Source organism: Strigops habroptila, chromosome 10, assembly GCF_004027225.2.
Source record: "Strigops habroptila isolate Jane chromosome 10, bStrHab1.2.pri, whole genome shotgun sequence".
Classification (NCBI taxonomy): domain Eukaryota; kingdom Metazoa; phylum Chordata; class Aves; order Psittaciformes; family Psittacidae; genus Strigops; species Strigops habroptila.
Genome location: NC_046359.1, coordinates 34101003 through 34117682, shown reverse-complemented (window position 1 = coordinate 34117682; position 16680 = coordinate 34101003). Strand labels below are relative to the sequence as shown.

Sequence of the window (16680 nt, the reverse complement as noted above, 5' to 3'; positions counted from 1 at the left end):
TCTTTCAGTATCTCATTGTACTTGAAGACATTTCTGGGCTCTGAAGCTCTTCCCCAGCTGATCTGCCTACAATTCTGGCACCCAAACTGCACCAGGGTATGACAAGCAGCTAACCCCAGGATTTCAGCTCACGCTGTGACCATTGACAGAGCAGAGCCCCACTCACCCCTTCCTCCAGGTGAGCTTCCACCGAGCGAACATTTGGAGCTGTGGAGGGGAATGGGTGCATCCTGGCTGCCCTTCGGGCATGAAACCATGGACCTTAAGCAGGGAAACCCCGCACTATTGCACCTTACAACCCCATCCCATCCTTCTCCCCTTTTTGCCCCTAGGCCCTTCCTTACTTGGCAACGGGTCTCCTTTTCTCCAGCTCTGCTTATCACCACCTTCACACACAGTTCTGGGCATTTCCTGGGTGAAGCAGGTTTCCCTGCACTTGGTTTCTCTCTAGGTGTTGGGCCTGAAACCTCATTCCTCCCCCTCCTAAAAGCAATGCTCACAACCTTTCATTTTTGTTATGACCAGTTGGAGCTTACTCCAGCAGAGCTGCTCCCCAGCTGGGCTTGCTCAGCCCTTTCCAAAGGTGAATGATAGCCATAGCTGTAGGAAGGAGGCACCTTTTTAACCAGAGTGGCTGAAAAGCCAAAGGCACTGTGCTGTCAACACTAATGGCATCTGGGAGGACCTGGGCAGAGCTGCAGTTCAAGGGAGACCCCATGCCTTCACACACAGCCCTCCTGCGCAGGGTACCAACCTGCCTTCACCCTCTAACCCAGCTTTTCGCTAGGAGACCCTGAAGCACAGCAGCAAGACGGGTAGACAGGAATTTGCAACGTGCTCCTGGAAGCACAAATGCATTTACATGGATGCCACTGACTGTGGGGGCATTGGACACATGCATAACTAAATGCTGCAGTGCTTCTCTCAGGTCCAGGCATTTGCTTTCCTAAAACCGCTCTTCTTCCATCCAAACATACACAAAAAGGCATCATTTGAACCATGAAACACCCAGAGCTTTTCTCCTCAAGTAAGGATTTAGGGGTAACAATTGCTCATGTATACAGAGATGCTTGGTGCCCACGACTGCTCTTTGAAAGCTCAGAGCAAATGTACTACAGGCCATTGCTCCTCGCTTTGTTCCAGGTGACTAGGCTAGCATGTGGGGGATTGTGTTCTGGTTTTGACTGTGCTTAAAGGCATCTCAAAGCAGATCAACATGACAGGGATGAAACTCCATATCCTCAGTTCCCGGGAACTTCCTACAGGTGCTAAGATGGGAAGGAGACAGCTCACCTGGAAAGCAGTGCTGGTTCTCCTGTTGCTTGCAATGGGGAGTGTGGTTTCAGAAGAGCAGAACTCAGACCTACACTAAGATGTGTATCCAGGGGGTGGCTGCTCCCCATGTGCAGCACTGGTGGTGAATTATCTTTAAGCTCCTGGACAAAGGCTTGTTCTGCCTAGCTGTGCCCAAACATATGCAAAGCCAGATGCCAGCAGTTCATCTGCAGCGTGCTTCAAGTGACTGTGTGCATTGACGAAACCAAACAGAAGTGGATACACACCAAAAACAATAAATGAAGTATCTGGGAGATTGAACACAGGCTGAAATAAGCAGGGCAGCAGTGCACAGCTTGCTGTGTCATCAGTTGTAAATAGAGGGCAAAGCTTTGAGGAGGACAAATGCCTCAAGTTTAAGCAAGAGCCAGAAAAAGAATCATTGTTCCGTGTACAAAGAAAGGTCCCTATGCCACCCAGCAAGTTCTTGGGATGATTCAGGGACACCCATTCAGCAGCAAGCCCATTTTTACTTGCTGATTCAAGTCCCATTTGATTATAACAGTTGGAAAAGAGGACCAGGAAACAGCCGCCACCCCCATCACCCTCCTGCCAGCACTGCTCCAGGCTCATACAACAAAGACCCCCAGGCAGAGAGAGCCTGCTCAAAGCCATCCCTTCTGCTCCAGCCCCAAAACAGCATGATGCATCAGGAAACAGCTTCATTCTGACATGAGCCTGAAAAACCTGTTTCTGTGAAGCACATTGTAGGCAAGTTCAATCCATTTGCAGTTTCCCTAAGCAGTACTGTATTTGAATCAGAAACATTCTGGGGCGGGACCAAACATCTTCACTGATTTCAGACCAGTGCTTCATCTGGGAAATGTTGCAGCAGCTTCTACAAGTAAATACACATCTAAGGAGGGGAAGAATCAAGGCATCTTAGCTAGAGGTTGATTGAAGGAGAGGCAAGCTTCAACACTGCATTTATGTTTCTATGGTATGGAACATCCATAAGGTTTGAACATTATACGATCAATCTTTAAACTGTGGGGCTCCTGTTAAGCATTATCTCAGATCAAGCATTAAATCTGAGGGTCATTAGTGTATTTAAACCTGTCTCATATAAACATAATACTCTAGCCTCAATCCAGCTTGTTTGCATATGTAAGATTAGCGTCTTACTTGCCAAATCACAGGAACTTCTCTCCACGTATCCGAAAGATAGGGGCATTTCAGGGCATCTGCTTCTTATCACCTGGTTTCAGTGGAAAATTTAATCCCATTAAGTGCACAATGTGGATTACTGAATCCTGACAGGGTCAGATTTCTGCATCCAGGACACTGTCTTGGTATCAAACAAGCTCAGAATCACTCTCCAATGTGCCATTTCCTTCAGGTCTTCCTCTGGCAGCACTATGAGCTGAAGCATGCAGCCATCGGTGTGTGGCAAGATGCAACCAACTATAAGAAGAGGTGGCTTCTAGACCCAAACCAGCCAAAGCAGACAATCCTGGGTAGCTCAGCTGAGACCCTTACAGCACACAGCATGGCAAGGCTTCTCTTCATGCTTGTTGCTCAGGGCAGGGTAAGGGCACACACAGGGAACATGCACAGGTACTGCATTAGTCCTGAAATCAGGTATGAATAACCTGCACTCTCCATGACTTCATGCTCTGAAAGGTTAGGTAAGGGGTTAGACGTAGATTACAGATAAATAATTATAGATATAAATACAGATTTTCCAGGACCAAGTTGGAGTACCACTTTGTGCAGCCTTTCACCCAGCAATAAGCAACTGTAGGAAGATGGAGGCAAAGATGCTGCCCCTCACCCTAAATTGATTTAGACTTACAATCCCATGGGGCATGCTCTGAGGTCAGCCACATCCCTGAAACAAGTGTCTCCAAGTTCACAGAACAGCCTCAGCTGACAGACATGAGTCTGTTCACATATTTGCATTAGCCTTGCAAGTCAGTACACCCAGACCTGAAACACAAGGACTGGTAGGTTGACCATCCCAACCCACTTTGGCAGCAAGAACAGAGCCAGGATATTTGGAAAGCATTTTCAAACTTTATTTACAACTGTCACAGTGACAAAAATGTAGTTTGAAAAAAATGCTAGCTTCTCCCTGAGGCTCAAAAAAGAATTACAGAAATATAGAATGTATATCATACAACAGGAGGAGTTTTACTGGAGTGCTTTGTTCTTTAGATACGCTCAACAACAAATAGAAATATACACAATACTTCCAAAAAAAGGATGCAGACAGAAATATGCAAGTCTTTAGGGCAGACAGCAGGTCTAAAGTCCAAGGATTGCCATCTCATTGCTGCCCATATGGTATTATCTTTGATATACAGCTTTGACTTGGTGATACAGACAGCAGAGACCAATAGAGAGTAACACTTAGAAGTAAGATGACTGGCTGGTATGCAGGTGTACAAGCTCATTCCAGTAAGACAGCAAGACTAGAACAAGTGTTACAGGTACAACAGCTGAATCCATCGCTAGAGAAAATGGTATCGCCACATCATGACCATTTGGTGATCAACTGTCCACCAAGGCAGGCAGGGAGCATGTATAACCGGGTCTGTGTTGCTGGACCAGAGACCAGCCGCAGTGTAGGAACACTGAATTTCTCCTGCTTTGTGCTAACTCCTCTCCAAACTCCTATCTGTCCAAAACAGTTATGCAGAGCTGATAAATTATTGCCATTATGTTTAAACACAAGCAAGACGAGACTAAAACAATCCTGCCAATATGTTAAAAGCAGTTCCCAACCCCACCAGCGTTTAACTACTCATGAGGTATTAAAAATACAAATACACACATGTCCAAATAGATTTTAAAAATGGAACCAGTTATAAGCAAAGGGGGGTGGCACTGGGATTATTATGAAAGTTTGGTTAAGGCCTTGACATTTTTCTCTTCCATGACCCCAGATTTGGTTTAGGTGGTAACTGTTCTCATCCTATCCCAAGACCAACTGGCTCCCAAGCTGGTCCCCAAAGCGGCAAGATCTCTTCCCAGCAAAGCAGCAGGTTACCCTGTCTGGCAGCAGACTGGCCTCCTCCCCAAACAGAGACAGATGACTTTTCCTTAAAGTAGGATATGGTGAAGAGGACACAACCATGGACTTTGCAAGCCACTCTGCAGTTCATTAAACACCCATGAAGGTTTCACCCTTGCTCTGAAGCAAAACCATATCTTGTCTCAGTACACCCAGGCTAATCCTCTCCCAACAGACCCCTTCTGCAAACCCCCCTTTCCCACCGGTGATCCACACTAGATCCAAGTGTTTTGTCTTTGGATTACCTCAGGTCCGGCAGCACTCCCCACCATGCACACCCCTACCCAGCTTGTCCTGCAGTGCAAAGCTGGAAGAGATTCCCCACCCCAGCTCTCTCAAGCCCATTGACCAGCAAGTTGGATGCATGAAACCCTACAGCCTCATGCACCCCAAGGTAAGGAGCCTTAACCTCCACTCTCTGGCTTTGGGTGCTGTACAAGATGAGACCAACGCAGCCTCAACCAATAGGAGAGAAAAATCTGAGGTGTCCAAACCTACGTAAGCTCTTGCTGCAGACAGAAGCATCTTTACATCCGATGTGCATTACCTCACACTAACCACCTGCAAGATAAACTAGGGCCTCGCAGTAGAGATGACAAGCAGCAGCCTAATATTACCCTGCAAATACAGCTGTTCAGCATTGAAGAGTCTAAAGGCAGAGGGGGAGAAAAACAGCTTTGGGAAAAGTGGCTGGAAAACAGGCTCAACAGCAAGAGCAAGAAACCCAATTACTCCTACAGATGCTCATGTTACCCTAGGAGGTGCCAAACTGGGGGAGAGCTACAGGCCCCTCATCAGTAGAGCACTTAGCCATGCCTCGCTACGGACACCCTTCCACCCCCCGACACACAAATGGAAGCTGTAAGAAAGGCAAATCTGAGGGACTACAGCTCTGTTCTCACGCTTTTAGCCAGAGGCAGCTCTGGACCGAGCGCTGCCACCTCTGACTTTCCTCCCCCTCCCCGAGCTCCCCCCTCCAGCAGTCCCTCGCATGGTCAACCTCTGCCATGTGCTTGGAATTTCACTGCTGCCTCCACCTCAGAAAAATACAGATAATGATCTCGAGAACAGCAAACATTTCTCTGCGTTACTTCCTTCCTTCCTCAGGAGGTCTGGTGACACCGAGGGCTTCAGTTCTCAATACAGAGAATACAAAATAACTAAGATCTCGCAGGTGCAAAGTTGAACTTGTCTTTTCCTTTAAAAAGACTTTCAAAAGAAGTGTGGCTCTTCCTTCAGAAGGGTGCAGTCCCTTGCCTTTCCTCTGATGCCATTTATTGCTCCTTGTTGTCCTTCTTTGCGTCTTCACAGTTCTCTTCCTCCTCTTCCTCTTCCTCCTCTTCCTGCACGAGGAACTCTTCGGGTGGCCATCTCAGCTCACCGCTCTCCACGTCGCCCTCCGTCGGCTCCACCACAATCGAGGGCAGGCGGTCCTTCAGCTTACAGTAGCGGTCAAAGTCTGAGGGATCAGGGAAGATCTGAAAGAGCCAAGAAACAGCCTGTGAGATGGGCTGCCTTCAAGCAGTCTTAGCCAAAACCCAACTCAAGACACTGTGGTCCTCAGGGCAGACTAGTCTGGACACAAAGTAAATCACTGAGTGATGGGAAGACTCTTGAACTTGGGAAATAGCTTCTCTAATCTCTGAGTACTGGAAACGAGCACTACCCAAGAGGCTTCCAAAGCACATGCTTGCTTGGATAGCGCTCAGCAAATAGGCATCTGCCCTTTTGGATATTTATCCAAACACACCTCACCTTCACCCACTGCTTCTGCATTAATGCTCATGAGTTTGCACACAGAGCTATCTCGATCAGACAATCTGAGATCTCATTTCCTGCTGCTGGTCAAGCTGCACATGAGAACAGGCTTGTGCTCCAGGCTCTGCTGCTAGAGGAGAGAGGAGGCACATGGCAACCCAGTGCTAGAGCAGTCCAGACCCTTGCAGCAAGGGCCTGCATCTGGTACCTCTCCAGAGCCACAGCACCAGACTGAAAGAGAAGTTCAGCTGCATTTTAGAGATAATTTTAGCAGTGTTCTGCATGCTACAGCTACCATTCTTCAGCAAACTCAGCAGAAAGACACTCATTTTATGGATGGGTTGGAGACTCAACCGTATTTCTTCAGGCAGGAGGTACCTGCAGCATAGCCAGCAATTATGCACCATATTGCTTGTGCAAGGAATGAGGACCGCTTATCTCCAGCCCCTCCAAGGTGCACAGGGCAGTACCTTACCCCTTCCATCCCACACGGATGCACAAGCTCATACACTGCAGCAGCACCAAAGACCATACTTTCTGGCAGCGCCAATGGTATACACACTTCAATCCTACTAGGAACTGAGGCAAAGACATGGGTGCAGGAAAAACTGCCAACTGCAGTGTTAGCAGGAGCTTTGCATGACTAAAATTGCAGTGTGAATTGAAGAAGTTGCTGTTACTTTTAAGGCTGCCCTACTAGAGGAACAGCTTCAAACACCAGCTCATCCAGAAGAGAACTCCTGGCTGACAAGAACCAATTGCCACATCAGAACCCCTGTGGTTGGTAACCAAAATATTAAACAATTACTACCTATTTCAAACAATTTTATCGGAGTGTCCCATTTTGCATTAGAGTTAAACACCCCCAAGATAATGACAGAATGTGTTTTCCCCCAAGGTTGTAGATGTGGTGAGGAGTCAGGCGCTGTACTTTCCTTCAAACACCACCTGAATTCAAGGGAGCTGTAAGAGCATCTTTGCAGGGAACAGCACTGCCAGCCTCAGACAGGCATGCTGCTCACAAGTACCTCAGTTTGAGAGCAAGATCTGATCTTCTTTGATCTTTGTGGTTCCAGTTGCAAAAGCTCCCCATCCAGGAACCCTGAGCATTAACCATGAAGCATCATTCTCATATCAATCATGCAGGTACCCACCAACTTGGGAAGCCCTGGCCCAAACCCCAAAGTGGAACACCCTACCAACTTGTTATTCAGCCTAGCAACTAACTATACCATTACCTCCTTGTCAATATATTCAGTGTTCTACTGTACAACCACATTTCTTCCTTGCATCCAAAGCTTTGGGGCAACCAGGTTACCAACCTGAGAAAGCCAAGAGGTTACTACTTAACGCAGTCAAGCAAGGTTAACTGAAGGACACGCCCAACTAGGGCTGTTCACACATCCATCTGGTCCTGGGGACCGTGGTGCAGAAGCCCAGCTCCCACTATAGCACCCACCTTCCATATGCTTTTCAGATGCACAAGAGGAAGGGAGGTCTTTGAGCATGGCCATGTAAACCTGAACACTGCAAGATGAGCTACTTGCTATTAGTCACCCCTAGCACAACTGTTTCTGGAAGCTTTGTGGCTTCTGCTTGGCCAAACAAAGGCAGTTTTAGATATGTGGTGCATTACTGGAAGTTCAGTCAGTGGCTCTTAAGCATCAACTCATTATCTAAACTCAGGATAGGAAAAAAAAAAATACCCTTGACATTACATGGCTTAGAAGGTTGCAATGGAAAAAAGAAGTGTGGTTCAGGAGGTTACATAAGCTGATAATGTCATGAAAATAGCCTCCTGTGCAAGAAAAATAAGAGTATAATAATTAAACTAACCTTTGGCTGCTATCATTTTAAGCACATTAGGTCAAATTGGAGCAATTTCTTCGAAAATAGCCTGCCAGAAACTAAGTAGCAGTCACTTCCTTACAAACAAATACCCACAAAATGTGGTGTGCAGCTTTTTTAATAATAAAAAACTACCACAATCTTATCTCAACCAGCTGCAGGACAGGCCGAGCCCAAGAAGGTCAGGATTTTTTCCACTAAGTCATGCTTTTTAATCGTCGAGGCAGCATGAAGTGAGATGTTGCAACTGCACTTTCAAGGGGTGTGGACAGTCAATGGAAAAAATACACAAAGGCAGATTTCCTTACATGTGACAAGCAGGGTGTCATGGCAGGCCAAGCATCGTGACCAAAGAAAACAGGGTTTCAGATTAAGACTGACTATACCTCTGGGGAAGCCACATGGAAAAGTTACTCCAAACCGGCCTCCCCTCTTACCCCAAAATCAGCTGCATTGCCAGACTATTAAAATAAGCAAGCACCAGTTTTCTGCTGTTCCACACCAGCAGTGCCACGCTGCATTTGTTGGTCCCATATGCCTAGTCTGGTCCCACTCCAGATTTAGACAATGGGAAGGAAAAACAACAACTCTCAAGCTTGCAGCAAAGTCCCCACTGGAACACAGCAGCTCGGCTCTGACCTGTGAGCTCTGCACTCTTCTGCACAGCAGCCAGGACAGCTTGCTTAGCAAAGCCTGCCTATAAGCCTTTCTGCTCACAGTACCCAACTCATGCATGTGGGAGGAAGACTTTGCATCTCCCCACCACCCAAAGAGCCTGGCAGCAAGGGGTTAGCTTCTCCCCCTTGTTCGCCAGAGGGAGGCACCTTGCACACAACTGAAGCAGATGCCTACTTCTGGCTGACCTGGTCACTTGATGGGGGAGGACAAGTGACAGCCACCAACTGGCTGTGAAGGCTACCTAAAACCAAACTTAGCAGCAATTCAAAGATATCTTACACACATCCTTGCATGATGCAGCATGAGAGGCTGCAACTCTTCTGCAGAGCCCCCCCTTCTGTAGCTGAGCCCCAATTCCTAGCCTATAGAGAGATATATCCAACACCTTTTGAGCTCAAAGAGGACATGTATGTTCCTTCTTACGCTTCTCAACACAGCTTCTCATTGGCAGCAAGAAAAAACCAAGGCCTCTCCAGACTGCGTTTTGGGAACCGCTCTCCTCATGGACTGATCCGGATCACCTACAAATCAACCGAACTCCTGCCTTGCAGCTGGAAAGAGCAGTGAAAAACAGAACTTGAAACAAAAGCTTGAAATTATTTTAGAAAGATCATGTTTGCCTCTGTTTCAGATGATCCAGCTCTACCCTTGAATGAAGCTTTGGCAACAAGAATGGAAAGTTTTCACTGCCCTGGGGAGGCTCATACCCTCTCTCAGCATTCACAGGGATGGAGAAACACCAAAAGCAAGAGAGATGTCAGACAGTTAAGAGGATTAGCTCAGCACTACCATAATCCAACTGACACTTGTAAATTCAAAACAACTTCCACATGTGTCCTCCATACCAACACCCATAGTTAAAATGCTTGTCGCCCCTCCCATGGGGACGAAAACTATTTCAATTATATTACAGGGAGACTAACGCAATGAGATCTTTCCAAATTAAGTTACTGTCTTGGGGGAAAAAGCTTTGCTTCACTATGCTAATACTATACAAGACTGAAAAGTGTGTACTGAGAGGTATATCACTTCAGATACAGGATACATCTCTGATGTACACGTATCACTCATCCAGTAAAAAAAGTTAAGTTCTGTGCCTCTTCAGCAGTCTCAAGCCAATATTCCAAATCCCAGATCAGCATTTCAGCTCTTATAATAAAACTTCACTGCCATTGAGAAGCATGGCAAGCTCACTTCAGGAAATACTTAAATCAACTCTCAGTGTCCTCTTTGGAGGAATTTTCCAGCTCTAACAATGCTAATGCCTACATTTACTCACACAGTAGTCATGACTCGAAACCGAGCTCCATCTAGTATGCACACAGCAGCCTCTGACTCAGGTTTATGAACTATGACAACTCCCCAGTCACAGATTGTCCTATCTCAGAACACAGTGGCAGGGAAACTTCATACATCACAGCAATCTTCCATCAGAGGAACAAGGTATCAAGGAGGGAGGAAAAAACATGCATCGAGATGTTGTGATGAGCTGCCATCCTCAGTTCACATTTCAGCGGAATACTTCTTCGCATAGCTGCGAACATGATGAGTTTTGGCTCTGTTTATCCCATATCCTGCTTCTGCCCCCATTTAACATCCCAGACCCTGGAATACACATTGACTCAGCCTACTAATCTTGCCTAGTAACATGCATTGGATGTGCTGTGTGAGCAAGTTATCCTCAACTTGCTTGCTACCCCACCTTTTTGCAGCCCAGTCTCAAGACCTTCCGCAGCAGCAAGCACCAGCTCTATTACAGCACTTCCCCTGCACAAATCAAGGCTGCATAGACATGAAGCACCTTACAAGCAAGCAAGGCTATTAGAGAGGAAGCTCAATTTCCACCCTTTGCCATCAGCCCCTGGGTCAGTAACACATTGGTCCCACGGTTTGGGGGGCGGGGGGGATGTAGCAGATGCAGCTTGAACCCCTCAGCACCAAGCACCACAGCTCCTTGGGAAAGTCAGTGCTTCACTGGTGGTGGTGCATTCACCAAAAGTTATTCCCCCAACAAAAGAGACAACCCAAGTTTTCACCATAGACACCGGGTGGAGCATTAAGCCTACTTACCTAGATTCAGTCTGGCATGATTCACAGCTAACTGTAGCTGCGATTAACCTAGACAGATACTAGCATGATGCGATCATGACCGAAAGAGCTCAAGCTCCCCATGACAACCAAACCCCAGCTGATGGCATGAGGCAAGCTGAGCCTCCACAGGCTGATGTCCTAAAAGGGAATCTAAGATCCCACAGGACCAGCAAGCCAGTCTGCAGAAAAGTAGCACACTCAACTCAGGACACAGCATTGGCTCAAAATAAAACACTTTGGGCATTAAAGTAATTTCAGTTGTGCTCAGATGCCGCTCCACTTCCAAGAAGCAAGGCACTCTTTTGACAACAGCTCCACGAAATGATTAATTCAGCCTCAGTTTCTGTAGCATTGTTCGTGCTGCTGTGATATGGCAGCAAAGGACAAGCTGGCAGAGTGCTGAGGAGGCTTTTCAGAGAACAGGTATATCTAGGGGCTAGGAAATAGCAAATGGTAGATTAGCTCTGACTGGCAGTGATAAGGACCTGGCTCAGTGGAGATTGCCAGGCAGGAAGCCCATGAAGCCCTCCACAGGCACATCTGTTTGTAGCAGGGGCATCTTGAGCCATCAGTTGCATTTCAAGGAGTTTTTTGTTTAGTAAGTCCCATGGGAATTATGGGACATCTATTAAAGATCCAGAAATAGCTCTTCACTGCAGGCACAAGACCCAGCATGACATCATCTCTAAAGCTGCATCTTCTGTTTTGTCTATGCCACCCTGTTCCGAGACTAATGCCCCGATTTCACCATTCACTTCTGCTCAGGCCCTTTAAATCTGCTGGCTGAACCATCTTCAGGGGCCTCAGAGAACAGCTTTACAGCACAAATACAATAATAAAAGCTGCTTTACATAGAAATGTTTTAAAATTAGCACATTAGCTTACAAACATTTTGCATATTAACTGGAAAAAGGCATTTCTATGCTGAGAAAGTGCATTTTGCAAGTATAAATGTACAAATTACTAAGCCTACACAGATATGACTTCTGCAACCTGAGTTTTCTCACATCATTGCTTAAAAAGCAGTGATGGGCAGCCCAGCAAAGGCCAGGAAGCTCCACTGGAGCAATGTGCACAGCTTCAGCTGATGTCTAGGCAGAAACTGCAGACCATGAGCAAAGGCAAGGGGGTAGAGAAGGCTTGTCAACTTCTTCCTTATGCCAAGTTCCCTCTGCAACCAGCAAGACAGACAGGAGCCCTGAAGTTCAGTGAACTCCACAGGACAGAGGAATCAGATTGCTGAAGTTTATACTCAGGGTATGAGTTTGTTTCCTCGGTTTGCTTCCAAGTAAAGGCAAAAATACTCTGGAACAGTACTGCTGGTAGGACAAGTCTGCCTGTAGCAGATACTAACATGCTTTACAGTTCCCACAAAGCTGCTGTACCATCTCCTCTGGTCCAAACACTTTCACGTCTGCACATGGTGGCAGAAACAGCCCCCAGGCTCACAGCTAGCATCTTGTGGACAGCAGTCCCTTCTCTACACAGCCTGAAGGGGGGGTATTTTGAACCTCGGTTTGAGGTCATCTCTACAGCAAAATAAATCCAAGTTTACTACTTGAACAAGAGAAACTTTGAAACCAAAAGCTTGCCTTTCCCAGTTCTGGCTCTACTTTTTGGCCTCTCATAGTCAGCCAAAGGCTGTAACACTCACATCATGAGTGCCCAACTCTGCAGATGAGCAGAGGAAGATGTTGTGGCTTAGAACAACAAGCCCCAGTGCAGGAGCAGTCATGCTCCATTAGCCCTATCTGGTTTTAAGTTATTGCACTACAGCCCTCAGACTACCATACAGTTTTCAATGTACCAAACTCTCTCCATGAGCAAGATTAAGCACAAAGCGCCACAGCCTGAGGTAGAACAAAGAGTTCATGATGCGATTTGCATCAGATTTGTCCTTGCTGTTGTAACTTGAGTTTTCAGCCCTTTAAGGATGCTTTCAACTTATCTTGATTTACACTGTGACATCCTCAGCCAGAGGAGGAAGGCAAGAGCCTGCTCCCCAATCCTCTTCACACTAATCTGATTTAGAGGCAGACCTTGTACATAGCCCACACACCACTAGTACTCCATCAGGATCATCCATTTCAACACCTCAACCATTCCTGCCATCAGTTTGGCTTACACCAAGGTGAAGCCCTGGCAGGCAGTCCCCAGCTCTTGCAGGCATTTGAAAGAAGTCATCTGTGACTCGACCACTACAGAGAAGAGACCCAGGATGCAAAAGCCCTGCATAGGTATGAGCTGCCAGCATTTATGACTCACATACCTTCATGTTCAGATGATCTACTCAAAACTGAATAGGCCTGTTCCCCAGTTGTCCCAAGCAGACTTATCTAGGTCATTAGCATCAGGGGAAAAACCTCGCTGAAGCAATCATTAGAACAAGCAGGGCACCTAGATTCTGCTTCTCACTGGAAAATTTGTATAGGTAAATAGAGGCATTTGACCTGACTGGGTTATGCCTCTTCATAAGGTGACCCATAAAAGACAACCGAGCACCTCATACAAGCTAGTTTGATTGCTTCAGGTTTAACAACCACTCTCATTGCTGTACAGTCCCTCTGTAGGAAAAAGAGGCCATATGCTTTCCACTAACTCAAGCACTGAGGCACAGCAGAGCTATAAACCAAACAACTTGCACTATCCAGATCCAGAATTCTGACCAAAAAAAGCAATGCATCCCCTCTTCCTCCCCATGGCTTTGGCTGGAGGCCCCAAAGTTCAGTTGATTTCATGCTTCAGTGCACTGTTGCTGCCTTGTAGCTCATTTTTCAGATGTAAATATGCAAGCATACAACAGCACGCCTCATCTGAATGCACACTTAGAGCAACTGCCTCTGTGCAGGTTGTGTAATATCTGCAAATGAAGAGCCCTGCATCGGGATCTGCCAGTTAAGAGTCACCCAACACACAGACCAGATGCAAGTCATCTGCACGCACACATTGCCTGTGTTAAATCCCACCAACAAGTCTCCTGGAAGAGCAGGAAAACATGGATAGGCTAAGATGTACAACTTACCCTTTGATTAACTACAAGCTAGGAAATGAAAGGGATATTGAGACTAAAGGATTAAGGCTCAAGCTAGTTTCTAAGACCACATCTTCACCCCAGTCATTGATCTAGAGGTTAATAGCTAATGACATTGTTCAGAACTTTCAGAATGAATGCAGCTCATGCCTTCAGGCACTGGTATCTCCAGTGACATTTCGAGGCTTGTTTCGGCTGTCTCTGGCCTCACCATGTCTTACAGAAGAATGTTAACCATCTCAAATGGGACCGAGAGTCTGGAAAACCAAGAAACAGATCCAAACATTCTAAGTGCCATATAAATAACTCTCCCCTGCTCTAGGCAGGTCATTTGTAGGCTGTGTTGCAGATACCTCAAGAGTTCTCTCAGCCCAGTGAGTGATGCAAACCCTTCTTTAACCATTCTCCCTGTCTCCCACCGAGCCCCCATAAACACTGAATGTGTGGGGGCTCAATTCCTTTGGAAACATCCAAATCCTTTGTCAGTCTGGTCTGATACCAAGTGATATTTTAGACAACAGTCTCCTGCCAAGCAAGCATTCCAGTCTGTTGACTAGTTCTCACTACAGCAAGACCTGCGATTAGGTCAGGCTATGGAAAGGTACATTAGACCAAGTCTGCAGTCCAGCCCAAGCAATTCCATAGGGGATTGCTGCCTAAGAAGCTGGCAAAGCACTTACCTGATACGACAGGCCGTCCTTGCGGGGGCTTAGCCCAATCTCATCCATAGCTGGGGTGTTCATCATCACTTCAGTCATTTCAGCTGATCTCAGATAATCAGGGCTAGAAACAAAAGACAGCGTTCAAATGCTCTGAAGGGCTCCAGGAGGACTGAGCAAGATTTAAGTAGCATCAGGATAGAAAAGCAAGCAGCAGAGGCTGCCGGCAGTCTGTTTCTGGTCGCTTCCTTCCTGCCTCCATTGAAATGGGGTTCAAAATCTCAGTATCTCGCAAACCGGCGCTACCCCCCGCCCCTGGGAGCATCTCCCTGGCTTGCTCCCCAAGAGCAAACCCTCGAGAACACCTCGGGAGGCTCCCAGAGCAGCGCTTCACTTCTCCACTTCCTCCCGCTCTGCCCCCTAAGGGGGGAAAGTAAAAAAACACTCAAAGTGCGAGCGCTGCGGGGGTTGGTCTTTTTCTCCCCCCCTTTTTTTTTTTCAAGCTGCTGTGTTTTAGCTCCCGCTGACTTATTTTACAACCTCCGGGACTTCCACACCAGCGGCGCGCATGGCGCCGATTCCAGCGCTGTTTTTCCAGCCTTAATGGCATTCCCAGATCGAGAAAGTGAAAACGAATTCCCACACTTCGCGGTTCCTCCGGTGCGGCTCATCCCGCTGCCGCCTCTTTTTCCGCGCTCCCAGGAAAACACTTCCCAGGACCTCATCCCGGGAAGCGGGGGCTCCGCTTCCAGCCCCCCCACGCCACAGCAGCAGCCCGCGGCCCCCCACAGACCCCTTCATGCGGGAAGCGCTTGGTACGGATTAAACAAGTGTTGCACTCACCAGGGCAGGGGACACAGCACAGACATGAAGTCCCGGCGGAGGCTGCCCCGCGCCCTCGGGGGTGGGGAGGGGTTGCGGGAGGCGCGACCCCGCAATCAGCGCGATGCCGGCGGACGCTGCGGGACGATCGCTACTAAGCGTTACCCGGTACACACCGCCCCGGCCGCTGCTGCTGCCCGTCTGAGCCCCGCGAACGCTGCCGCGCCGCCTTAAATGGCTCCGGGGGGCGGGGCCTGGCCCGAGACTCCGCCCCCTCGGCCTGACGTCAACATTTTCATGAATGGCTTCGGCGGGCGCCGCCGCCTATAGGGGGGTTGGGGTGAGGGGCACGTGTCTCGCGAGCGGGAGGCGGTGGCGGGCTCGGCTCGGCTCGGCTCGGCCCGGCCCGGCCCGGCCCGGCCCGGCCCGGCTCGGCTCGGCTGTTCCCGGTGCCTACAGGAGGGTCCCTCGTTGGGGTGCCGGAGGGGATGCCCCCAGTATCACCCCGAGCATCGCCCGTGCCCGGTTTCGTCTGCAGGGGTTGGCAGGGAGCAAAGCCAGGGTGCTCCAGCACAGGCTCCCGGCCCAGGGAAGCAGCAATCCTGCTCCTCTCTGAGCACCTCCCGTGCCAGCCCCTCGAGCTGGAGTCCAAGCAGAGTGAGAAGCTTTATCAGGCTGAGCTATATTTAGCAACACGATGTGAATCAATGACGGGAAGGTGCAGGACAAGGAGGCAAATCCATTTGCTTGCCTGGCAAGCACAAGTGCCATGGGCAGCTATAGGTGAAGCGCATTTCCTGCCTTCCCTTCCCGACCTGAAACTGCTGGAAGGCAAAATATGCCCTTGGGCAAAAGGCCTGGGCACCGCCAAACCCAGCTAAAGCTCTGGCTGTGCACATCCATCACTGACAGTGCTTGAACTGTGCCCAAGCAGGCAGGGCCTTTGGCCATGGGATGGACTGATAGATGCTGGGTGGTTTGGGGGGATGCTCACCCCTCTGTTTCCTCTCCCAGTGAGCAGGACTGCGTTTGTTCCACCTGTCACTCCACACTTGCTGCTCAGACTTTGCCAGTGAAGCAGATAACCAAGCACACAGCTACAAATGCTTCTTGTGTTACCATGCCTCATCTTCAAATCATAGAATCATAGGATGCTTTGGGTTGGAAGGGACCTTAAAGCTCATCCAGTTCCAACCCCCTGCCACGGGCAGGGACACCTTCCACTAGAGCAGGTTGCCCCAAGCCCCATCCCTGGCCTTGAACACTGCCAGGGATGGGGCAGCCACAGCTTCTCTGAGCAACGTGTGCCAGTGCTTCACAGTAAATGCAGGTCATAGAGCTGCTGCAGCACTTCATACACGTGTCTATGCACATGTGTATACACATCATTTGTCCCTTTAAGTGCTCACAAGTGCAAGTTCAATGTTTCCGAAGGGAAGCTT

At 48.3% G+C, this 16680-nt stretch overlaps 1 protein-coding gene across 1 annotated transcript; it reads right to left on the bottom strand.

Annotated features, from left to right (window-relative positions):
- Window positions 1–3329: 3329 nt before the first annotated feature.
- Window positions 3330–15494, bottom strand: LBH (LBH regulator of WNT signaling pathway). Its single transcript, XM_030499663.1, has 3 exons — window positions 15260–15494; window positions 14438–14540; window positions 3330–5829 (listed from the first exon to the last, which is right to left on the bottom strand). Exons 1-3 carry the CDS (start codon window positions 15283–15285, stop codon window positions 5626–5628), a joined length of 333 nt encoding a protein of 110 aa, XP_030355523.1. The 5' UTR covers window positions 15286–15494; the 3' UTR covers window positions 3330–5625.
- Between the last annotated feature and the right edge of the window lie 1186 nt (window positions 15495–16680).